A 25,548-nucleotide genomic window follows, 5' to 3' on the forward strand; every position below is an offset into this window, starting at 1 on the left:
TATTTTGTGATACAGCCAGTACAGGGAGATTAAGATCAAAGTATTATTAGAGCACGTCCTAATGAATGACACACACTTCCACCAGCTTATAACTCTGTGATATATATATATAAAACAATAACTGTCTTTTTTCTTCACAGGATCACTTATTGTTGGTGTTACACGCTCAGCTGGAAACTTTGCCTGGGAATTTGTTTGCTCGAAAATTTCAGTCATTGTTTCTGGTCGTGTGTGTAATGTGCATGGCCAAACAAACAGAGGTGTCACGCTGGACTTTGGGTTGCTATTCTTAAGGAGACTCTTGAGAAATTGACTAGTTTTAAGACTGATTTAACCCTAAAAAAAATCTTTAAAATAGCAATTAAAATTACGATTGCATCAGATATCCAATGCAGAATCTCATCTGAAAACCAGATGATTCACCTAATCAAAACCACAGGGATTGAGACTGATTTCGAAACCTTTAATCTCCCAGCAGGAGCAGCAGCAGCCGCCATGTTTCTGGTTATAATGTAGGTGTATCTTGCAGTAGTTTGGTTGTGACATATCCCACCGAGGGCATGGCAGCGGTGTTACCACATGCAGGCGAAGCATCACTATGTCAGGTATGTTGGTGAACCAGCTCAGCTCAGCCGTTGTCAGATGATGGGTGTAACTCTGTACTTAGTGGCTTGATTTATTAAAAATGCCGACAATAAAAAAAGTACCTGCCACTCATACGAGGAAACGAGTTCATAAATAACACATTGAGACATGGCTGAGATATGAGGCCAAGGCAAGGAGGGGAAATACTTTAGCTAATGCGTGAAATCAAATTAAGGGACAAATGTTGCCAAGCCATGAATATATTTGTGTATCTTTTTCTACAAAATAAACATGAATAAAAAACGATTTTACTTGCTACTTGTTAGTTTTCTTGTCTTTTAAAGTCTTTAAGCACCAATAAGTGTTGTTAGTATTTGTATGTGCACACAGCTGGAGGTCTACACATTGTTCAAACAGTTTCTTTAGACTCTGTTCTCTCTTATTTAGTGTTGCTGCAGTGCAGCGTTAACTGAGCACCGTGTTACGTAACATTCAAAACAAATGTGACATGAGTCTGGGTGTTAGCGCTGCCACAGTTCAAAATGTAAATGTCTCATGTTACTGTTGCTATGCAGATTTTCTGGGGCCATAACTTTCAGCAGGTCAGAGTCTGCAGGGAGAGGAAGGAGGTAAAGATAAAGAACTTAAAATCAGTATTTCTTCCTGTCTTAAACATCCAAATGCACATTAGCCTTTGCACTCTTTAACATAGCCTTTTGACATCACAGATGCACCTTATGAATTTCTTTTGAGTTATTTTCCACGTTTAGTTATATATTTTAGTGTAGGTTGCTGTGTCCTCCTTTATATGATATTGTCTTTTAGTGTTATTTATTCTCGTATGAGCACAGCTGGTGGATGAAGGCAAATTAATGTCACCATGCTTGTACCTGCTATAACTACATGTGACAATACAGAAGCTTGAACCTATTCCTGGCTGCAGGTGGGCAGCTTCTGTCTGTGCAGGGAAACCTAAAACCTGCACTACAGGTATGCGTCATCTTTGTGGTGGCAGTTTGACAATAAAAAGTAAAAGACTACTTAAAGGAACCTTAAATTGATCTTTTAAAAGGTTATTTGAGAACTTAAACTCTGGTTGCGTCGAGTAGCATCATGTGCCTCTGTGGTCTTACTGTGACTCAGTGAATGTATTCATACACACTCCGGGAAATGCTGATACAGTTTATTACATTTTGAGATGCAATAAAAGCAACTTGTTAATTCATTTGACTTAAAAAAAGTTCTGTTACAGCAAGTGCCAACACACACAGCATGTGTTGATTCATGATTGGTAGATTGCATACAAGCCCTGGATTAAAGGAAATTTAAAACGCAACACTCGATGGTTGATGAGGACAGCACTCCACTCCAAAGGAACGTCCGATGCACAACATCCACAAATACACAGTCGTCCTGATCAGATCAATTTTGTACACTTTTTTTTTTTTCAATTGTCAGCATGTCCACAAGGTGGTGCTCCCACCAAAGAATAAATTAGCTATCTCACTTCTGGGGTGTGGTAACTCTGCTACAACCACAACTACTTTAAGCTTTCCCCATTTTTAGGTCCCTGAAAACATTAAAAACATATGGCACAAATCTCATCCTGTCAACAGCAATAACCACATTATAGAATTACACCTGCCCGCCCGTCCTCAGTGACCCAAACATCTCACATCTGGGTAAAGAAACTGCTCATTGCTAAGACTCTGAACAGGGAGGGACTCATTTTCATAAGCTGATTTATAATTTCAACATTTATTACAACAATTGTCGCTGCTACAAACAGGAATGTGCTTCTTCATTTTCCTTTTCATCCTTATTCAATATGAACAAAAAATAATGGACACCGGAGCAGTAAAAACACTTAAATAGGTCCCTTTTGTGTAAAGTTTTCCAGCCGACCCTGCGAATGATTTCCCTCCATCTAGATCTGAGACTATTGTGAGATGTTTGCTTTTTCTGCAGGCAGGAAGTGATGTCTGCCTTAGAGACGAGAGAAGAAGAGGACTGGAAGTGACAGCAGGAAAGCTCGGGGTAAATGGGAATTAAATCAACAATCTGAGGAAAGACCAACAAAATATTGTATAAAAATAAGATATGAGGCTCCCTTTTGTTCTGAACAGAGATAACCAGCTAGGACAAGATAACGGGACAAAAGGGAGGGTGTGTTTTCCATTAAGGGGAACTGGATTTGGTTGCACAAGTAAAAAAAAAAAACTAAAATAAAATAATGGATATTTACATTTAAATAAAACAAGAACAAATATTCAATCGCACGACGTCTGCATGAATTCAGATTCGACAACAGACAAGCAATGTACATGCATTTCATTTTGGTACTGCTTCTTTTGTGGGCCGTATTTGGTTTGTAAATGATATGAAACAGCGGCAGAAACATGATATATTGTACAGCAGGATAAGCGCTAACATATTATCTGTATTCACATAGCGTAGAGGATTTGCTTTCTGTGGCTTTAGCCCTTTCTGACACTAAAAAAAGGGAGCCGGATAATTTGATATATAGAGCTGAAATGCATGTACACAGTTGTACACTTTCAGTAAGCATGCACATATAAACACAGTGAGTCTTACAGAGTAGCATCCATCCACTTTCAGTTTAAGGGTCATGGGGGTAAAAAAAAAAAAAAAGCCCCTCACAAGCAGAAAAAGACACAGCCAATTAAAAGTCCATGGATCATCACAGAGCTCCGCCTCCTCTGCGCTGGAACAAGGCGGCAAAAACTACCAGCATGTAGATAAAGGCTTATTTTCACGTTAATAAAGCAACAGAAGCAGATCCCTCCGCTGCAGCCTCCATGAAGAGCGAGAACAGAACCGCAGCACGGGTGTAAAGAAGCAGCTGCCATGTTGGAATCTAAGACACTGAAGCAGCCATGTTGGAGCAGGCAGGCACGTCCCATAATGAGTTATGAGGATATTTAAGATTGCACGGTTGTATCCAGCAGAGGCCTTGAGCCCTTGTGATGGCACGGTCCACATCAGCACACGACCACAGCAGGAGAGGAGCCGGTTCCTCCATTTCAACAGCTAAGAATCATGGGAGTTTATGTCACAAGGCTGATATTTTGGCTCGAGTCAGTTAAAAGAAATAATAAAATTAAATCACAATTTACAACTATATATAAAAAGAAAAAGATGAGTGTGGTTCCAGCACGCAGACCCACTCGCTGAACTCCGGGCCAACTTTGGAGGGAATAAAAAAACAAAAAAAACTCCCATTGCTAACTCGTTAGATTGTCCCAAGGCTTTTGGTCAACAGAGTGTGAATGGTTGGAAAGAAAAAGATAAATTAAAAAAGGAGGTCGAAGGAGGACTGACAGCATGTCTGGACATGGCAGAGAGCCTGAGTCACCGCTTGTAATAGGCACCTGGAAAAGACAGAAGAGACAGATGATCCATCAGCAGCTTGATACATCACACTGCGATTTGTGTTGTGGTGTTTCTTTGCACTGCTCCTTCAGAGATCAGTTTTTCATCCGTCAACAATCAGGAATGCAGTTCTGCTGATTATGCAAAATGCTCTTTTGAGAGCAGATGTTTGGTGATGAAAGCTCCGTTCATGGTTCAATAAAATATAGAAAGTCCCAGTCCCAGTTAATGTGCACAAAATCTAAAGGTTAATCCCCCCGTCTTCCCTTCATCTCACTTCATAAGGCACTAAAGAGCAGAGGACTTTAATATCTATACCTAATTAGTAGTCAATATAAATTAAACTAAATGGTCTTTGTACACAGGATACATCCTGATTAAAGTTACAATGAATCAGTGAGCAGAGTGCTAATTGATGCTGCATATACAGTAAATGTGCTTTAAAAGCAAGAAGCAAGGGGGGGACTTGTTGCAGGTATTGATCGGGGTTTAAAGTAGCCAACAGGTCAAAAACAGTTGCTGATAGCTACCTTGTGTTCTGGGGGAGGGACATGAAAAAGAACGTTTTGCATTGGGCACAAAATGAGTCTACGCCGTGCAGCATGAGATAGCACACCTTTGTAAGCAGCCTCAGGTCTGGTGGGAGCTCGGGGGGGAACGGGGTGGTCTGAGTAGCCGTAGCCAGGGTTCACATTCTCGTAGTCGTGTGCACGAGGCTGCGGAGGCCTGAGACACAAAGAAGTATTTTAATAAAATTTTAAAGTAGTTTTTACTTTTAAACAGACTGGGAATGTTTGGTCCTGAGAAGTTCTGAGTGTTGTACCTGGCAGGCTTGTTGTGGTTCCTCTGCCTCTGGTAATCGTACTCCTCTCGTGTTCTGGGTCGGACGACTTCCTCCGATGTTGGCTGGAAACCAACAAAAATTATGGTTCCTAAAATGATGGTGCTAGTACCGCAGTGGACATACACTCACAGTATACAACATAAAGCCACTGACTGCAAAAATATCTTAAAGCACAGTTTGAGCATGTTTTGGAAAATTACCCTAGAGTCTCCCTCTGGGCGCCTCTTTTCCATCGCCATCCTCTCCCTCTCTCGTTCCTTCTCTTTCTCCCCTTTCTCCCGCTCTCTGTCTTTCTCTCGCTCTCTGTCAGTGTCCCGCTCTCGATTCTTCTTGTACTCCTTCTTCTCTTGTTCCATCAGCAGGCGGGCAATTTCCTGCCGGAGCGAGACATCAGGCACATCCACAGTGAATGAAAAATGACCCATTTTCCCCATGTGATCTGATGTGTGGGCATACATGTTTGTATAATATATTCACAGCATTTTAGCTTTCATATGAGATCTATCTGCTTAAACTATATAAATGTAAATGTATATTTCACTTGTACCTTTGATTATTTCTTCCTACTAAGTTAAGTCTTTATAAACTCAGAGTTAATTAACAATAAAGCTGATGTAACTGGCTGATCTCAGGAAATGAAACACATAAAGAGGACAGACAGCATGAGAAAAGTTTCCAGACGTCATGCCCACTCACCTCGTCCTGCGCCACTTGGGCTGCACGCACATGCATCTTGCTCGCCTGAAACCAGAAGACCATCAAAGAGTCACATTTTGCCCAGAGAGGAACACATTGTTCCAACATTATATAACATAGAAAACATACCTCATGTCACTTCCTGACACCCAGGCTTCAGGTCATGTACAGCACAGACGTTAGACTTTATCTCTTAATCACATTGTGTTCTGCAGTGCTTCTTTCACACAGCAATCAGTTCAGATATGAAGCTGACAAGAAGTCAGACTTCACACATTGTCTTCTTAAACAAGAACAGACATGTTGTTTTTGCTGGATGGCCCCTGCCGTAGCCGTGATACGGCCGCAATGGCTGCAACATAAGTCTCTAGGGAATTTGCGCCCGATCAAAGTACGTCCACAAAAATGCTTGTTTCTGCCACTGACAGGCTCAGATTGTTTCCTCAGGTTTCCCACAACATTACGGAAATGATCCCTTTCTTCGAAGAGTCACATCCTTTTTGTGTAACCGGAAACCGAAGTCTCGCTCAAGGAGAAGTCAGTGAGATGTTACCGGAACAGGACGGTGGAGTGAGTTAAAGTTGGAGAGAGGATTTGGCAGAGATTGTTGTGTTGGTGTACAGAAAGCGTAGGTTTGTGTATGTGTTTTATCCTCCTCTGCCTGTTGCCCTCTCTCTCTCTCCTCATTCTCTCTTCACTTTCTTCGTGCGTATACTCTGGCTCAAGTAAATATGGACGGCCATCAAATTCAAATGCCTCATCTTCATCGTCGAAATCAGGTAAATATTCAGCCATGGCTTTTGAAATATATTCTTGCTGGCAGTCCTCTACGTAAACAAATACTCTCTTCAACTCTAACTCACGTTTCCACTGTCCTGTTCAGGTTACACGTCATCACCCGCGGGATTTCAGAGCGAGACTTCTCCTTGAGCGAGACTTGTTTCTGGTTACACAAAAATGATCTTATCGTTGTTCCTATGAATCATTTCAACACCCACATTTGTAAAAATTGAGCCCAGGTTTAAAAATACTGAACTTCTCCTTTAAATATATCTATATTATATCTATATTTGATATTTAGTAGTGCTCATAAAAAAAACACTTCTCTGGTCTCTTTCCCCACCTTGATTTCCTCCTCCTGCAGTTTCCTGGCCACCTCCATGTCTTTCAGCTCCTGCTCACGGATGTCGAGCTTCGTCAACCCCTTAGTGGCCTCACTCAGGCCGTACTCGGTTTCTGCTACGACTGCTCCACTCCCTTTGTGCACAATACGACCTGCGGATGTTGACACATTATTTAACAATAGAACAATAATTTACTTTATCTAACAGCCAGAAGATTTTTTTTCAACTCGATTCTTTGATGTCTAAAAGACTTTGTTTACAGGGCTAGTTTGGTGATTTTCTTGGGGGGATTTTCTTCATAAATTTCCAAATTAATGATTAAAAATATCAAGATAATTTTCTGACCGATACATGTTGTTGTTTAGGCACTACAATTTATACAATCATAGCTGGATTAAAGCCACCTTAAAAAGGGCTGCAGGGCGTCGCCACCAGTGTTTAAAGGCTTTACACTAAACTGCTCTGGGACGAGATAATTCAACCAGCTCAGCAGCACCTGAAGCCCTTTGTGAATGCTCATCAAAATAAATGAAGCTATTCTACTACAAAATCACACATTTCACTCTCAGCACAGCCATTATTTCTGTACTCAGTGCAACAACCCAGCAGATACTGCAAGAATAAGCAAACCCAACAGCACAGCAACAAAGCCAATCACTTGAAACCACCCTAACCTGAATCACAACAGAAATCACGGTGAAATTGAAGTCATCCTCATGAGAACAGAGTCATTAGTGTCTTCATTAGTGATTGCAATGTTAGATCAACCCACCACCTCAGATTACCACAGCAATAAAAGCCACTCCAGCACACCACACCCCTGCAGAGCCCAGAGGGGGGCTCAGGGTGGTACCTGTGTCTCCGCTGGGGTGAGAATGACTGCGTTCCCTGCCAGGACCCTCCCCCAGCTGGGGGTCCCACAACTCCCTCGGGTCGCCCCTGGGCTCATCGAAGACCTCTTCGGGGCCGGAGTAGACGCGCTGTCGGCCCCTGTCCCTCCTCTCCCTCTCACCATCGCCCCCCTCCTCCTCCCAGGAAGCCCTGCCCACTCTTTGCCGGTCCCTGCTGCTCCCCGGCTCCTCTTCAAGTCCTCTCTCCATGCTCCTGGTCCTCGCTCGCCTGTCTTTGTCCTTCTGTCTCTGCCTGTCTCTCTCTCTCTGCCGGTCCCCACTCTGTCCTCTATCTCTGGATCTTTCTCGGTCTCTTCTCTCTGACCTGAAGTCCTGCTCCCTGTCTCTCCTTTGATCTTTCCCCACGTGTCTGTCCCACTCCATGTCTCTGCCCCTGTCTCTGTCTCTGTCCCGGTGCCTGTCCCTCTCTCTGTCCGAGGTCTTGTCTCTCTCTATGAGATTGTGTGGTGGAGGAGGTCTGGCTGGTCTCTCCTTCCTTCTCACCACTCTCTCTCTGCCGGTCTCTGTGGGCTCGTATTCTGGGTACCTGTCCCCATGCTTTCCCCTGGAGGGGAGCAGATGCTCTGGGTACGGATCTGCATGCCTGCTACGCCCTCCCTCAGCCCCAAGGTAGTGCTCAGGGTATCTGGAGCGGCTGTGGGGTGCTGCTGGGTCCTGTCTCGGGTACCTGCTTCTTTTGGGCTCTGTGGAGCTATAATCTGGGGAGAAATCCCGGTGCGGGCTCACCGGAGCGTATGCATCGGATCGGCCAGGGGATTTGTGACGGTTGTGTTTGTCCAAGTCGAGGGGCTTTCTTGCGGCTGAGCAGGGCGGGAAGGAAGAAGCGAGGAGTGTTTGAGGACGGCGTTGAGAAAAGGACGATGATGATGATGGTTGATGAGGACATGGAAGTGTGAAAAATAACAGACAGGAGTTACATAAGCTTAGATGGTTAGTGAGCACGGGGTTAGATGGCACCTGTGAGGATAGTGATGGTTAAGACTGTAGATGTATGCTGCACCCAAAATGTCCAAGGTGTGGTTTTTACAGGGGGAAACTTAAAACAAGGGTAGGACAGTGGCGATGAGTCAGAGCCTTCATACTAATGATGCAGAACAGCTGTGCACTGTAAACTAACACAATGTGCAGTTAACCCTTAAATGCCGTCTTTGCTTGATAGACACACATCTAGTCAACAAAGAATTCCTATAATATAACCAGGGCCATCGACTCACAGTGAAAACACCAAACCTGAAATTGAGAAAAACATGTTAATCTGCAAGAAAATAGTTGTGCTTTGAGTCGGCCTGCTCCTGACACATGAGTGGAAAAGCTTGTTGAGGAAGCGCACAGCGGAGGCCAGCACTCTGTGCACGTTCTCTCAGCTCAATGGAATTCCACTTATCTAACTGGCTGCTTAACGTCTACTTGACAGAACTGTTGACGTTCAAACTTTTGAAAAAGCAGGCAGGTAGGTACGAAGACACCCTGCTCAGAGTGACGGGGCAAGTGCAAATCTTTCTCCATTTCTCCCAATATTTCCCCCCCCGTCATGCATCTGTCAAGCAGAGACAGCTTCTGCCCCCACGCTGTTTGTTCTTGTGTAACTGTAATCCACTGGATTATGAAAATAACCAGGCCAGCAGCCCCTCATTTACTGTGAGGAGCAGCCAATTACATGGCTTTATTAAACGTGTGAGTGTGTGTGTACATACACACAAGGATAAAAAAGTAGTGGGATGGGGATTGAAAACGCAAAAGAAATATGCACATTGAAGCACAGAACGTCTGAAAGTGAAACACCTATCTGATTACTCACCGTGGTGTCAGCCTCGTACAGTATTAGATGCAGGGTAAACAGAGGAGCTTTCTGTTACTGTGTGAACATTCACACGCTCTTCAGGACATTAAAGTCGAGGGGTTATGCAACATGCAAGGCAATAGTGCAAACCTAATGAGCCTGGATTGAGCACATATATTCTGGCATACACAGAGCTGGAGTGGCAACGTCAGCAAGCAGGTACTGCAGCTTCATCCCGGTGAAGCAGCACTAGTTAACTAGTTGAACACCGAATATAAATAAATTAGGGATGCACGATATTGGATTTTTTGCCGATATCCAATATGCCGATATTTTACAACTCATTTAGCCGATTACCGATACCGATATTTTTCCCCGCAAACCTAATTGCAGAGATCATCAACTCTCTTCTGTATTGGAATTAGCGTACAGTATAATGGTGATACTCTTATCACATTTGTTACAACGGTCGGGGTGACGGGTCTTGAGATGGTTAATCAAGTTTGTAGTGTTGAAAGACTTTGCCTTGGCTCCTCCTCGCATCACCGAAGCTGAGCAGTCATTGCAAATAGCAGTTTTGCTCTCTATTTCGGACACTTTGAAAAACTTCCACACAACGGACATTTTGGCTTCTAACTCTCTCATGCCGCAGGTAGACACACGTGACGTCGTCACGCTGCGCCGCGCAGGTCTTCTTCGCGCTGGGGAAATTGCGACTGAGGTCGGGCATTTAACCAATTATTATTGCAGCCCATTATTTTATCGGTTAATTATATCGGCGGATATCGGCATGTTGTTCATTTTTAAGCCAATATCGGCCGATACCGATAACGTGCCGATAATATCGTGCATCCCTAAAGTAAGTAAATAATTAGCACAAGTTAACTAGTTGAGCGCTGAATATAAATAAATAAATAATTAGCACAAGTTAACTAGTAAATAAATGAATAGAAATAAATAAAACTGCTCTCATAAGCAGACAATAATAACACTGAGGATCAGTTACCTTAGCAGTAAAAGTAAATGCTATAGTGTTTCTGATATACATGTTCATCGCAGTGAACAGAAAGGTGATGGCAAATGAAAAAAACAAAGCAAAGAAAGTGGAGATTAATTGTGTTTAAAAATAAATATTCCTGATCTAGCAATTTTTTCAGTGTGTTTCAGTGTAGAAGACCACATCCATATAAAAAATGGCTAAGGCACGAAAACCGGGAATCGATCCGTCAGATCAGCTGCAGCAGGCTGTACAGGCTGTGGAGGAAAGTGTTTATGAGCCAGGAGGGAACGTATAAAAAAGAAGCGTGTGAAATATATTTCCCCTCCATAGTGAAAGTCACACCTATGGCTGTAAGTGCATTCAGCTGTCAGATAGCTGATCTATTTCAGCAGGAGCAACATTTTCTCATTCTGGTCACTATAAAAGATCTGCGTTGAACTTTTCTCAACATGGGAGATGTCGCAGCTTCAACCCCGATCTTAAGGTGAACGGCATACACAGGTTTTACTTGGCGCAGTAAACAATTTGCAAAGAAGGAAGATTCAAATGAGCCACTGTTTCTCTTTCAGAAGGAAGTCAAACAGACCTCCAGATCATGCAAAGCTATTAAACTGAATCTGAAAACTGGAGCACTGTTAAACCCTTTAACTTTGCTGTTTGCTCTTGAATGGGAGCGAGATGACAAATCATCTCTTTGTAGGAACATGTAAGCCTCCCTTCAAGGTTAATTATGAGCTTAGGAATGCATTCCAAAATCTTTGTCAGACACAGTCTCCAGCGCTGTGCAGCATCAAAAGCACACCCTCACACATCTAGAGCAGATAAAAATCCTCCGAGAGAGGAGGCATATCCTCTCTCATGCCCTTACACACGCGAGCAACCAACACGTATGAAGACATAGATAAACACACACAGGAACAGCCACACGTCGTGCTTCTCCCCACCTCCGTGATCCTCAAAGTACTCCTCCTCAAAGTTTGCTTCCAGCTGCTTCTGTCTCCTCCTCTCCTCTTTCATCTCCTTCTCTTGCAGCTTACGGGCGATAGCCTGCAAACAAACAAGGCCAGAGTAAACACGTTGTTCCACATTAATATGAAGAATTCCCTGTTTGGGCCGAGCCATAACAAATGTGTAACTTTGTTTTGAGATCCATTTTTTTCAGTGCTGATCCAAACGAATCAGATTACAGTGGTGGGATGGATCAAACAGGAAAGCAAGTACTGAGTTGCCTTTCTCAAAACAATTACTGCATTCTTTCATAGATCTGTAAAAGCAGTCGGTCTCATCTCTTCCTCAAGTTATGTGTCACTACAGGAAGGTCAAATTATAACAATGGGGGCCCATATTTAAAAGACTGAAACAGAAACGGGGCCTTTTTTAGAGACAATCATCTCTGCACCAGTCCCATTTATCAGGAATAAAATTGGAAAACATCCCGATACTGCAGCCTCATATTTACCGTAAAATTCAGTGTAGAAGCGCACTTTTAATACATTTTTTGCATCTAAAAAGTGGGCTGCGTCCTATGTACCGGTGTGACAATATACCAGTATAAAATGCACAGATAGGTATGCTATTGTGTTACGGTATTTGACCCAGATGATGGCACTATCCAGGTAATAAGTGTATACGTCACATCTCCGCATTAAACTTGCTTCCGGGTCCAAGCCGCTACAACGTCTCCGATTTACAATATGCCAGAGTGCTGCTTAAAACAGCGAGGAAAACTAACTTGCGATTGGTAGCGTTTCATCACGGACATGCAGCGTCATCATCGCCAGTGCAGCCGCCACCCTCACAACAATCAACGTTACTGCAGACTGCGAGCTACTGCAGCTCGCAGGATTGCAAACTTGACGTGGCGAAAACAGACGGTAGGCTGTAATTTGTGTGTTTTGTTTGAATGTGTTTTAAATGAAAAGAAAGTTAAATAGTGTTGAAATAACTTACACACATTTTTATTTATAAATAGCTGTAGAAAACTTTTTTCCCTCTGGGCTACCCTCAAAAAACACACTGTGACTTATATTGCAGTGTAACGTATATTCCAGACTTTACGGTAAATCTCTGCTCTTTATTTAGGGCATTACCATTGTGAGATTATACTTGCAGGTCAGGTCACCATTGCTGTCACTCCATATAAAAACAGGGATGAACTAACAAGGTGATTAATCAGGTTGCATGACCCGCCCGTTACAGTCCATCGATACTGATTGAAGTCAAATTATTGACAGGTGGATGTAACCTACATTGTACTTGAATTGGCACAGGTCTCTGTTTGTTTGTGTGTGTGTGTGTGTGTGTGTGTGTGTGTCTTACCGCATCCTTCTCTTCCTGCTGTCGCTGTTGTTCTGCCTGTCGGACCAGTTGATCCTGAATCTCCTGGGCGATCTCAATATCTTGCCGCTCACTGCAGTTTCCATAGGTTGAGGTTCATGCGTATATATGGGAGGGGTTTAAAGAAGAATAACACATTGTGTCATTATTACCATTCAAGAACACCTTAACTGCTGCATACAAGTTAGAATAACCATTTTACAGCAGAGAAAACCAATCAGCAGTCAAGTCTCCCACACGCTGTGAGAGGTAAAGTGTGTACTTCAGGCAGGAGCAGGGAAATATTCGCCTGCTGGGATGCTGAGCTCAACAGCACGTGTTAGCTCGGGCACGTCTTCGAGCGATGTGATTTTGACAACAATTTCTGCCTTGAAGGCTGGAATGCGACGATCATCTATCTGAGTGTGTGTGTAGAGAAACACGAGTGAAATGCTTTACTTATATAAGGTAAAGTAAGAACTACTTTGTGCTGCTCCTGTTTTTGACCCGAGCAGCCGACAGCTCAGGACGACTTAAGCCGGCAAGGTAAACAGAACGCAGCGTATTACCTTCCCTTCGTCAGTGCATACTATAAAACAAGTGATGCTGCATTTGTGTTTAGTCATATGTCTGAGAGTGGGTGTATATGAAGCAGCAGGGTGGATGGCAGTGTGAGCTCCCAGCATGACAAGCAGCATAGGCCTGCCTCAATCGATGGTGGAGCATCTGGTCTCTCCCTGGGGGTGCCGTCCCACTGCTGGAGGTTCCGTGTGTGTGTGTGTGTGTGTGTGCTTGTGTGTTTTTTAACAGTGATCTAACTGAGCTATGAGCCAGCAATTTTATTTTGATAAAATAAAACTGTAGAGCAAAAAAGGGGGACTTTTACTGTTTGCAGGATTGTGTTGCAGCTGAAGCATCAGAGCCCTCAGCTATGTTTAGGAGCTGCCTCCGTCCGCTCTGTGGTGAGGCTGCATAGCTTCGGACGTGCAGCTGGAGCGCGCCCAAACCCTTAAAAATCATAATTATATACCAGGGCTTTGGAGATACCACACTGAGACCACAAGCGCTGCGACTGGGCTGCTTGTGTTTTCTCCTACATGTTTAAAATGCCGGGAGCAGTTACTGAAAGTGCGAACGAAATATATCAAACTCGAGACAGGCGTGAAAATGTTCTCATTTTTAGGAAAGGTGGTCGAGTTTATATTTCGAAATCTAGCAGGGACTCGACCAGCGCAGATGTTCTCCACACAGCTGTAGCTGTTCTTATTAAACTGTAAACTGACCGAGCTAACAAAGACTTCCCACTGCTCTCTATCTCAGTATAAATTAAAGAGCATGAAAAAAGCTTATTTGTGCCATTAACTTAGGTCAGCAACGTATTAAACCTTCAGCGAACGATTAATCACTTCAGTCATCTGTGTCTGCAGTGCTGATCACCTCACTATAGCAGCATAAATCTGTATTAGGTATTGGGTAATTACATTTGATTAGACTAATCTGAAACAGATGCTCTCAACAAAGCAATAAATACTGTACAAAACTATTATTACAAAACATTTGGATGACTTTTAGTGTCATTAGGTTCGTATAATTAAGATTGAATACATGTATAACATTCTGTCCATGTCTAAAGTAGTTCTCCTCTTCTCTAGGTCTAAAATAATTTGCATCTATGTTTTCACTGTCTATTTATCAAAGTCGAATTTTGCTGTAACAAAGATATGCATGCTCTGTGTGTGTGTGTGTGTGTGTGTGCGCAGGAAGGACACCCACATGTCAACATGCTGTTTCTTGTTCTGCACTTTGGCCCTCTGGTCCTCCTCCTGCTGCAGCTTCTTGGCGACCTGCAGGTCATTCTGCACCAGACGGCTCTTGTTGACGTTGGACGCCAAGTGGCTCTCAACTGTAGACACAAACACACGAGCACTGCTCTTAAAACTGTGTACACACAAAAACCACAGTACACCGGTGATGATGAGGAATTAAATAAACGGCAGAGCTCTGGAGAGTTTAATTACTGATAGACACTTTTCTTGATGTTTCCTCTCTGAGGAGCTGTAGTATTGTTTCGATGGTCTGCGGAGACAAACATTACCGCTGAGGACACAGACGCTTCAGTCTCTGGTAATAAACAGAGAGCGCTCTTAGTCACTGAGAAATGACTGTTTTGCAGCAGAAGTGCCGCTCCAAGGTTGTGTGATGGCCCGTTGTGGGCCATAACAGATGATAAATCCTGCTTGCTGACGCACTCCGGGTACTTGTTAAGCATGGGGAGCATCACTCACTGTTCAGCTCTCTTTCACCTGGCTATCGATTCATTCCCAGCTTTCATGTGAAAAGGACCAAATTACGTTTGGCAATTTACCCGTGCGAGGCTCCATAAAGTTTCTGCTCTGTGACTGGTGGGATTGAAAGAGGAAACTGTGAGTCACAGCTGTGGCGACTTGATAAAAAAAGTCATAAAGGTTGAGATTGATTGTTTTTGGATGGCGCTGATCAATTGTTTAAGGTTGAGACACCTTGTAAAAAGAAAATAATCGGAGGCCAAAACTGATGTCACAACCCAAGACAAGATAATTTATCCACCAGCGTATTTTTCATTGATTCATCTTTCAAGGCAGCAAAAAAAACCACAACAACCTGAGCAGACGCTTTGACATTTGTTCATTCAAAAAACCCAACCTTGAGAGGAACACGTCATGCAGAGAAAGGGGAGATAAGGTGAGAAAGTTGGATCTCAGACGCATCAGTCTGGAGCTGAAATCTGAAATGAGGAGACAGATTCCAGCGACAAAGACGCCAAGTGCTGCAACAGCCATAAAGAAATGTTTTCCATGTGACATTTGGATGCTTCAGTGTTTCGCATGCTCAACATTTTGAATGGAAATAAAAGCCAGCTGTAATTCCACACTAACTTAAAGTGAATGTGGTGAAAAGCGCTTTCTGGGACGGCCATCTGTTGATGTGATCCAGACTCCGAGTGGAAACAAACGGACACACTGCGTATCTAGAAGACTGTCAGGCTGCGACAGCCAGCTTTCTCCTCAGTGACCTCCAGGGTCAAAGGTGAAGGAAACATTTTTCCAGCTCAAACCAGATCAGTTTGTGCAGCAACAAAGGGAGCGACGAGAGAAGCGCCGTGGATCACTCAGGCTTTTAAAAGGTTTAATGACAACAAAAGGACAGGCAGACAAAACCAAATTAATCACAGCTAAAACAGAGCCTGAGCTGCACTTAGGGTGGCTGACATCTGGCCTTCCTTCTCACAAAGCTTTCTGCATTATTCACCTTTTATGGTGATATAAGTTGAAGCATATATAAATCATCTTTTTTAAAAAAGAAGGCTTCAACTTTGTACACTTTAAATGTATGAATCCCTTCAAAACAAAGGCTCGTCATAAGAATCTGCATATTAATCACCTCATTTCCTGCCTGATCTCAAAGAAGTGTTCCCCCTTTTCTCAATTCTTTATTAAAGAAAGCACGTGGGAAACATATAATGTCATTAGGAGGAGGCCATTATCCATCTGCAGATATTCATGTACGCCTCATAGAAGGAAGGCTTTGTTATGTCTGGGTCTGCGTTTGTCAGTGCGCCTTAGCAGAAGATGTCCTTTCAACCTAACTCAGCAGGAGACGGCTTTAAGCGAGGGGAGCCGGTTCCTGAGTATTTCTAATAGATACAGTAAAGCAAAAGGATCTTTTGGTGAGAAAAAACATGTAGGAAAGTTACAATAGTTATAATAAGAATTCAACAATTCCTTTGAATGCATTTTCTGATAAAAAGGGGAAGAAAAAGGGGAAGAAAAAGTCAGCTAACACATTTGAGCTCACTAAGAACCACCAGCTAATCTAATGAGGCCTTCAGGGACAAACATGCACACACAGTATCTCACACTGTGTCCTATATATAAACTCTTGCTCATGTCTAACCTCACATCTAGAATCAGGCTTACTTTGTGCAACAGCCGCAGCATGTGCACATGAAAGTGATTCAATCTAATAGGAAACACCGACCCACTGTAGCCTTTCACAGCCCTGCCCTGATGCAGCATTGTAGTGGCATCCTGCACTATTCACGCATAACAGTGTGACTGAAGCAGGGTTTATGTAGGCTTAAACAGGCTGCAGGAACTGACGGTGCAGTTTACCCAGCTGGACTTGACAAATTTTACAGAAGGGAAAAGAGGGGAGCTCGGCGCACTGCATTCATTTTTCTTCTGCTGCGCTCTAAAAACATCTTTCACAGCTTGTTCTTCTGCAAAGTGAGCAGGAGGTGACCTACTGTAGGAATGCAGCAGGGCAGCTTGACAAAAACAGTCCACAGCGAGAAAACGGCTCTGATGCAGAAAACGTTTCCACAATAAAAGACTCAAGTGTATAAACAGACAGCGTGGAGGAAATGGTATGGGACCTCTCTCAATAAAAGAAGCCATCAAAGGAACTTTCCATCCCTTACTTTCTTGTTCCTGGAGGTTGTAGGCCAGGCAGTGGTCCTCCAGCACGGCAAAGTCTCGGCACACTGAAGAAAAATAAACCAAATCAGAAATTAACACTGAAACATCCTTCAATGAAATAGCACAGATCAAAAATGTGTTTACTATTTTCTAGTATCCGGTACAAGTCAGCCTTGAGGCAGTGCTGATGTTATCTGAACCCGACATTTACAGTTTCTTATGTTGAGCATCCGGCCCAGCCGCCTACACGCGCTTAAATATAGAAGGCTTATTAGTTCAAACTAAAACACACACGCAGAGACTCTAATGTCTTCTCGTGACTACTTCACCTTATTGTATGTATCATCCTTAACATGACTGCATTTCTTAATTCCTCATGGTTATGTATGGACTTGCCTTGAGAAGCAGAAGTTTCCCAAACAGATGATATGTTAAAGAACTTAAACTTGTAGTTTCCGGAGTGTGTTGTTCACAGTACAAATTGTAAAGTTCCCTGACGAACCGGCCGCTTCATTAGGTACACCTGAAAAATATAATGTAATCCAATACACCAGCTCAGCCAGAAGATTTGTTATATTATTGTCTAAGCTGTCATAGACGTGTTAACTCAATGATATTTCAGTGGTGGGGCTCTATTATATTCAGAGGTGTTTCTAATACTCTGGCCTCCTCATGTATGTATGTAGGGAGGACAAAAAAATAGAGACACAGCTCAATATAATTTAGCATATTTTACTACGGCCTCAGTAATAAACATAACTGAATTAACACACTTCAGACTCTCAACAAAACAACAGTCAACAAAAACTAAGCTGCATAAAAGCAGAATCCATGGCAGGGCTGTTGTATTGAGCTGCATTCAAGTGGCCGGTGAAACAGGACAAAATCAAAGGATTTGTCACTTCCTGTACAAGTTTTGATTTTAATAAAAGACTTTCACGAGTTAATTGCAACATTAAACATTTAAAAATTGTACGTCTTTACGTGCAACAGGTTACAAACTGGCACAAACTTCTGTCTGTGAAAAAGAGTTGGGCCACCTTGCATATGGTTTGTGGTCGGGTTATTTTCTGTCTTCAAGGAAAAGAAGTGAAACCGTGAATGAGGAACCATTCAGCCTCAAAATGTAAATGCCCAAATAGATTTTGAACTTTTTCTTCAGCTGTTATTAAGAGGCAAGGAGGGGCATTCTGAAAAGCGGGAACTAGGTTTAGAACTGAGAAACTACAGGTTGAAGTCTCTGAAGTGGCAAAATTGCGCTGAGCGAACACAAGAACGGTACACGAGTACTCCACCCAGGAAAAATTATAAGTGTCCATCAGCAAGGCACAGGCAGAGTTTTACACATACTTTAAACAAGGTTATGTTTCATCAATGCTGATGTAGTTACAGCAGGTTAATAGGCCACAAAGAAAAAGGTAAAAGGTGATATTTACCAGTGAGTGAGTCAAACTGCTGAATATTTGAAAGCAACTCAAAAAGGTTATTAAATCTTTTCTTCTCAGCTCTAACCTAAAGGACTAAAGCAGCAGCTGTATGACTAAAATACAATTATCTCAATCATCTTAATGTGGTTCATAATTCATAAGCAGTAAGAGCATCTTGACAAACAAATCTAAATGACAGCAGATCTTCCATTTCAGGTGTTAATGTCAAAGACGCTGCCAAAATGCTGTGAACAATCATTCTGTGCAGATTGCTGTGGGAGGGGAGTTTCCCTCGTAAAAACCATCAGAACAAATCTATCAGACCTGCTGTGAAATGAGGCAGAAAGCTTCTTCTTCCTTTCAATATTTGGAATCCACCAGTTTCCCCGTACTGTCAGGAAACGGCACCTTCAGGACGTACACGACCTTTCTCACAGCCTCAGCTACTGGTGGAGGTGGAACTTCAAGCACAGTATGTAGGCTACCGTTTAGCATGGTTTAAGCTGCATTCTGTTTAGCATATATCTTGAAGTACTGAATTAGTTAAGTTTTCTTCAGCTGCAAAAGTTATGTGAACATCATTGCAAATATAGAAGACGAAAAATAAATAATAAAACTATGATTTCATCTCGCAAGAAGCCGTGCACCCTCTGCACAGAGGCTCTATTCAGTGAACACCAAAATAGACAATCACAGTACTTCTATCTACCTTCTCTTGTTTTATGATGACAGTTGTTGATAGCACACATTATATATATTTACATTAAGCCGCATCAATCCTTCCTTTGACACTAATCTGGTATTTAAAGCTCTCCTCCTCCCTGGCCACACTCAATAACCTCACACTGCCAGGCTCAGCACCCGTCCCCAGCTCTCACAAACATTACTTCATCCACATAAAAAATTAATAACCAGCAACAGTGACTAAGTGTTAGCGTACATTAGAGAGAGCTCTGGGAAAACAAATTATTTGCCTACATTATTGATGCCTGCATCTCAAACAAAACCCTGTAGAGTGGTCCAGATTGTGTGGTTGTATCAGAGGCATGTAGGTGTCTGTGTGAATGGCTGGATTTACACAGATGCTATGAAGAGGAGGGCGAGACCTCCACAAATCCTCAAAGCGGTATGGGATTTGATTAACACAGACGTTTCTTCCAACCATATGCTTAATCTTCTTAGCCAGGAAACCTGAGATTTATTTTGGCTGCGAGATACACGAGGCATTTTAAGAAGTGTAGCAACACGGGTTTGTGCGACAGTCCCTTTAAAAGCTTGTAAAAGTTAAGCTAAGTAGAATAACTGGGTTTAGTTTTTACAGCACCACAAAGCAACAAGTGACAGGAGGATTACAGCCGCACCATTTAATCACTTTAGGCTGAAACGCACAAAGACAACAAGAGTCAGGTCTTTGTGCCTCTCATGTAGGGGGAAATGGTAAAACAGAGGCTTAGCTACAGAAAAGCACAACAAGACAGCCTACAATATTTTCTTTTTTCCCTGACACAAGAGAGATTAGAACTGAAACTTTTCCAGCAGCTTTCTCAATCTTTCCCTCTGCAGAGCAGCCAGGCAGTGGGAACGCACGATCCCTCTCTCTCTCTGACCAGAATAACAAGCATCCTGCTGAGCAGCTGCTTCACACTAACAGGACGGCTCCTTCCCACCAGCACAGCATCACATCCACTGTGTGCTTCAGTGTCAAAGCACCTCTCTCACCTGCTTTTCACCTTCGTATCAGTGACAATAGTAGACACAGTTTTGGGTACGTTTTAAAGTTATGTGAGAAGGGGGTGGATGTTTAAAGCTCCTGTGAGGAACTTTTGGTTTGTGTTGATTTTTGGCCAGCCCTGTGGACAAAGCCGGACCTCTTATCTCTTTGCTGATTTAGTCCTTTACATGCTTAAGTGGTGCTGCTATCCTGCTTTTTTTTAACAGTCATATGTATCACTCACTTTAAATTTCTGCCCTGGAAAATGTAAACAAAGGCAGTGTGCAGTTTATCACTTACCCCCCGCAAGTGGTTTTAGGCATTAAAAATCAATCTTGTCACCGATGGTCCGGTTTGCTTTTGTAGGTCATATAGAATAATCAGAATTAATTTCAGTCTGTTTCATAGCCATTGAAAAACACCTCGCAGGTGCTTTAAGTTCTTAAGTCTCAAGTGTTTTAGGATATTATCTTAAAGTAGTGACAGATTTACAGCCAAAAGCAAAGTGTGACAAGACAGGAGAGATGTTAAATTCAACAGAAATAAGCCATGCTGCTTTCTTGCTGATGCTCACCTAAAAAAAAGCACCTCCATGTGTCAGAGCTAAGACTACAAGTCCTCTCACTCCTACACTGCATTTACTCACACTTGTGTCGTGCCATATTGTGTAGTGCTACGTTACGTTATATCTCTTTGCCCACGAACCAAACCATTAAAACCCACAAAATATATGAAATATGAAGGTGTACACAACGTGCCAACCTCTTTCCTTCTTGCCAACATATTTGCTTTCACACAGTGAATAAAAACAATATTTTACAGGGTTACAGCCCCTGGCACGACACCCAGTCTAAGAAGTCCAATAATCAGTGCTTGCTACCTGTCTCTCCAGCTTTAACTGTGCTAGCATCTACTAACAAGCTATGCTAACAACAGTCACATCCATGGTGTATGATAACAAAAACAGAAACACCTGTGCTCACTCGGGTATACATTAGCCACCTTAGTGTCACCTAGCTGGATACGTGTGATGCTAAACACCTAGCTTGTTTCTCATTCAGCCGGTAAATATGTTATGGACGTTACCCTCTTTCACTCCAGGTAGTTTATTCTTGTCGATGCTAACGTTACACTCAGCCATGTTGTCACCGATAATGTGTCAAAAAACACCGTTGACGTTGAGTTACGCTTCCGTGTTTCCTCCGAAGGTTAACCGCAGGCTGATTGATCGCCTTCACTCCGCAACCCGATTGATGGTTCAGGTGCTGGACGGCCCTTTTGATTAGTTTCGGTGGCCACCCTCCCTCGATACGTTGCTGCTGTAATTGCCTTCTGAAGCTAGCGTGTCAGATTTTCTACGAGCGTCCCTCCCCTCCCTGATCCTTCCTACAACCAGCCCGCCAAGTCAAACGGCCTTAAGGAACAGTTTCCGCTTAGAATTTCAGAGTAAAAGCATTGGAATGACGGACCGTGAAACATGTAAAAACCAAAACAAACTGGCTAAAGACAAACCCAAATAATAATAATAATAATAATAATAATAATAATAATAATAATAATAATAATAATAACAACAACAACAACAACAACAACATGAAGATAGTTATAATTTTTTTATATTTTGATACTCAAGGTGATGCTATCCGTATTGGTGCAAAGAAGATCAGGGAATCATTTATTTTATTTTCCAACTCAGCCCTGCAACTACAAACCATTGAGAAGTTCTCAAAGAAAAATAGACAAACAGAAATTGGTTTTGTGCAAAAACAAACCGATATAACTTTGGCAGAAAATAGATTCATCATGATCTCATCATTCAACATGTTTTTTTGACTGACTGTTGGTGATGGTTAAATACAAATTTGCACAGTGCAGCAGTTTGTTAAAATAATAAGTGTATAAATTATTATTATTTTTAAATCCATATTGAAAAATATGAAATGGCCTTTAAATAATGATTCTCAAGATGAAAAAAATAATGCCAATAATCTAAAAAGCCTATAAACTGACTTTCTGTTTAAGTTTGAAAACCAAATGATCAATTTCCGGTATAAATGTAGCTGCATGTGATTAACTTGACAAAGCTCTCTCCGCAAGGTTCAGTGACTGAAGACATCTGCAGCTGCAGATACAAGACGTGTTCAGCACGAAGCGAAAGGGAAAACACCTCCCTGGGCCACATCTGAGATACTGACTAATGTTGCCTTCAAGGTACTCTGTGTGGACAATATTCGGGCCAGAAATACAAAACAGACACTGACTATACACTTGTTTATTTAAATGAAGATGGGGTACATTTTTATGTAGCAGTGTGTTACGAGCTTTCTGTATGCTCTTCTTCATTTGCTCATTGACACAAACAAATACACACAGAGAAACACACACACAGGGATTGTCACGTGATCTGACAGTAGCTGGTACTCTAATTATGTTAATATTGTTGCTCCCTCTAGTGTTCAGTGTCTACAACACCCCTGCACCAATATTCTCTACCGAGTATGGCACTTTAATCAGAACTAGAATATATATTTACTGCAGGAAGTGTGAGTGAAAACTGAAATAAACCACAAATCGTTGCTGAAAATGCAGAAAGCTGAAATGAATTGCATTCAAAGTCTGAACTCTAATAGAAATTGCACTGCAGAAACCCCCTGAACTGCATTACCCAGAGCTAATACGTGCTTTCCTATTAGCTGGTAGCTAAACTGTTGTACTGACAAAGCTAGAATTTGAATGAACTGCCTGAAATCAATAACTCTATAAGTAGATGCCTACAGAATGTGTCCTTTCTTAATGCTGAATTATTGTAACAGTTTATTTTACAATGACATATTATGAAGTCAACATGGCCCTGACCTCTCTCATTAGTGATGCAGGGGTCTGGTGGTGGTGAAACAGGATCGATCACCTCATGGCTTTGGCTCGTACATCACACACAACTATTACATAAATACAAACTCAGAAACGGTTTGCAAAAGCTTTAAACTACATGCTGTATCAGTTAGAGAAAAAAGGTAGCTGACATTTATCTGGTGTATACACTTCTTCTGTGCTTTATTCATGTCTACTTTATCTGTTCGGTGTCTTATTGATAACTTTAATTTAGCTTTATGACTATATGAATGATCCTCAACATCCCTACACACAGACAAACTGTTCCAGGTTGTTTCAAATATCTGGTTTTATTCTTAATCAGGTCTTGAGCTGCTGTGTACTCAGAACATGAATGGCCAACGTGATGGATTCATGAAATGTTCTTGGATGCGAGACAGCAGACGTCAACAGGCTCCTATAAGTCAAGTCGGTCATGGTGTGAGGCTGCCAGGGGGGCTTTTATGAGACCCCCAGCAGCCAAATTCAGAAGGTGCCAGCCAGCTTATTTCCCTAAAAATGCTCCAGCACAAAGCCTGCTCCTGTGGCTGAGGTATGAGACGTGATTTCCTTGATGCTCAAACTAAACTCCAGAGACTGAGGAGGTGTTGGTTAGTTGGCTCCGCTTCAGTGATTGATGTTCCTTCAGCTCCAAATCAGTCCTGAAGCCAAGATGGAGGAGCTCATCCGCAGCTATGATGCACTTAGAGACAGAATCCCTACGCTATACACCCGCCTTTTCTCCTGTGTAGCTATTTAAAGAAGCAATTAATGTAAAAGAAAAAGACGTGCAAGTGCCAATATCTGATTCTGGCCTCTCATAACCACCAGGCTGATTGATCACTTCCTCTCTCATGCCAGACTGATTTAGTGTTTCTGGCCTCGCCTGCAACGTCAGATCTCCGTATTTCACTCAGACGTCCCCTGGTCGCCGTGAAAAGGCGGCCTATTGACAAAACCCACGATGACTAGCTATTGATTCTGTACGCAACATTTCTGGCCCCTCCTCCCGGCCCCTGAAAGGATAAATATATTGACGGGATGGACCTGAGGCAGTGGATTTTCTTGCTTTGCTTTAGGGCGGACTCATAGTGCGGTATTAGTTTGGGACTATACAATGAGTACTATGGATAGAGTTACAGTATTGAACAGCTGTTTAGGACTCCTGGGTTTGTTACTACTGCAGGGGGTGCTGAATGTGGAGGGAAGGAGCATATTTAACCCTGGTAAGTGTGCAGAGAATGTTATTTCTAAAGTCTTTAAATGCTGCATGCAACTACTGAACCCTTAAAATTGTCCTTTTTGTTAACTTAATGGTGCACTTTTCCCAAAATGCAACAGGTTAAAAGGTCTGACACTAAATTGTGATGGATGTGGCTCATGTATTGTGTTATTTATTGCTGTTAAAGCTGCATCTGTATCTGCTTTGTGCATGCAGGAAACCATGTTTTTAATCCAAGGGATGACACAGATCCTCAGAGCAAGATTCTAGCGCTGTTACTACACAAGAGCTTAGTTCCTGTTGAAAAGGACGATCCTCTAGGTAAGAGATTAAACACGATGATAATCTATTATAACTATTAAATAGCAGCAATGCTTTGATGATAACTGGGGTTTTCCTGTCTGCAGGTATCGAGCTGGCAAATAAATTAGCTGAATTAGAGGAGGTAAGTCACTTTAGAGCTATTTTTTCTAAGTGCATTAGACAGGAAACTTGTCATGCAATGTGTGCATCTTGTTTCAATCTCTGTGTAGAAACTGAAATGCTGCGAATATAAACCTGTTAGGCGAGCTCCTGAATAGATGGTGCGCTGATAATAACGTGACGGCTACCTGCCTTTGCTCTGCTTCATCACTTTGATCTCTTGCTTGCAGCTGCGGGCGCTCAAAGAGGACCTGGAGCTGGAGAGGGAGATCACAGCCAATCTAGCAGAAGGCAAATCTATAAACAGGAAGAGAGGTGAACGTGAGTTTAAGAAATATAATACAAATCGCTGTAAGTTTATTAAAACCATTGCAGGATTAATATTCTGCAACTAAGATGTCTTTATCTTCTCTCTCCTGCAGCTTGCTTCTGGAAGTACTGTGTCTGACAGAGGACGAGCACCACTGTGAAATCTTGCTGCAAAGCCCAACATAGCCTTAAGACTCGAACACACCAGTAATATAACCACATTGTATTTATCACAGCAATATAGAGTTGTATTATAATCAAAGTCATCCATAAATCTGTCATGTCCACTGCGCTGAGGTGAGCTTTAAGGACTGCGGATGTGCGTCTCTAATCTGTAAATAATCAGCTGTTCACTGGAGATTTTTGAGGGTCAGACGTGACAAAATGTGCTTGATGGCAAAGAGACGTTTAAAGTTTTTCTTTGCAGGATTTTATTTTGCTTTCTGCTTGTTTTTGGCGCCATCTTGTGGCAAAACTGG

At 42.3% G+C, this 25,548-nt stretch overlaps 2 protein-coding genes across 3 annotated transcripts; one reads left to right on the top strand and one right to left on the bottom strand.

Moving 5' to 3' along the window:
- Positions 1-1,762: 1,762 nt before the first annotated feature.
- Positions 1,763-21,625, bottom strand: ccdc50a (coiled-coil domain containing 50a). 2 transcript variants are annotated; one of them, XM_069679614.1, is made up of 12 exons: positions 21,331-21,625; positions 17,109-17,171; positions 14,423-14,552; positions 12,653-12,743; positions 11,278-11,380; positions 7,496-8,353; positions 6,642-6,793; positions 5,519-5,563; positions 5,023-5,196; positions 4,802-4,884; positions 4,595-4,704; positions 1,763-3,977 (listed from the first exon to the last, which is right to left on the bottom strand). In XM_069679614.1, the coding sequence occupies exons 1-12, from the start codon at positions 21,383-21,385 to the stop codon at positions 3,958-3,960; spliced, it is 1,884 nt and encodes a 627-aa protein (XP_069535715.1). In that variant the 5' UTR covers positions 21,386-21,625; the 3' UTR covers positions 1,763-3,957. The 2 variants fall into 2 exon arrangements, with proteins under 2 accessions (XP_069535715.1, XP_069535716.1); XM_069679615.1 differs by lacking the exon at positions 7,496-8,353 and having other exon boundaries at positions 21,331-21,620.
- A 2,616-nt stretch (positions 21,626-24,241) lies between these two features.
- uts2d (urotensin 2 domain containing) lies at positions 24,242-25,356 on the top strand. The gene is made up of 5 exons (XM_069679336.1): positions 24,242-24,341; positions 24,554-24,658; positions 24,745-24,782; positions 24,991-25,081; positions 25,183-25,356. Exons 1-5 carry the CDS (start codon positions 24,242-24,244, stop codon positions 25,206-25,208), a joined length of 360 nt encoding a protein of 119 aa, XP_069535437.1. The 3' UTR covers positions 25,209-25,356.
- The last annotated feature ends 192 nt before the right edge of the window (positions 25,357-25,548 follow it).

The sequence above is a fragment of the Semicossyphus pulcher genome, unplaced genomic scaffold (assembly GCF_022749685.1).
Source record: "Semicossyphus pulcher isolate SPU_LCO1_2020_fin unplaced genomic scaffold, fSemPul1.0.p SCAF_4, whole genome shotgun sequence".
In the NCBI taxonomy this organism is placed as follows: domain Eukaryota; kingdom Metazoa; phylum Chordata; class Actinopteri; order Labriformes; family Labridae; genus Semicossyphus; species Semicossyphus pulcher.

Coding starts and splice junctions, on each gene's coding strand:
- uts2d (XM_069679336.1), top strand. CDS start 24,242: ATGGATAGAGTTACAGTATTGAACAGCTGTTTAGGACTCCTGGGTTTG. Junction 24,342..24,553: donor AAGGAGCATATTTAACCCTG/GTAAGTGTGCAG, acceptor TTGTGCATGCAG/GAAACCATGTTTTTAATCCA. Junction 24,783..24,990: donor AATTAGCTGAATTAGAGGAG/GTAAGTCACTTT, acceptor TCTTGCTTGCAG/CTGCGGGCGCTCAAAGAGGA.
- ccdc50a (XM_069679614.1), bottom strand. CDS start 21,385: ATGGCTGAGTGTAACGTTAGCATCGACAAGAATAAACTACCTGGAGTG. Junction 12,744..14,422: donor AAGAAACAGCATGTTGACAT/GTGGGTGTCCTT, acceptor TGGAAACTGCAG/TGAGCGGCAAGATATTGAGA. Junction 6,794..7,495: donor TCACCCCAGCGGAGACACAG/GTACCACCCTGA, acceptor CAACATCCGCAG/GTCGTATTGTGCACAAAGGG.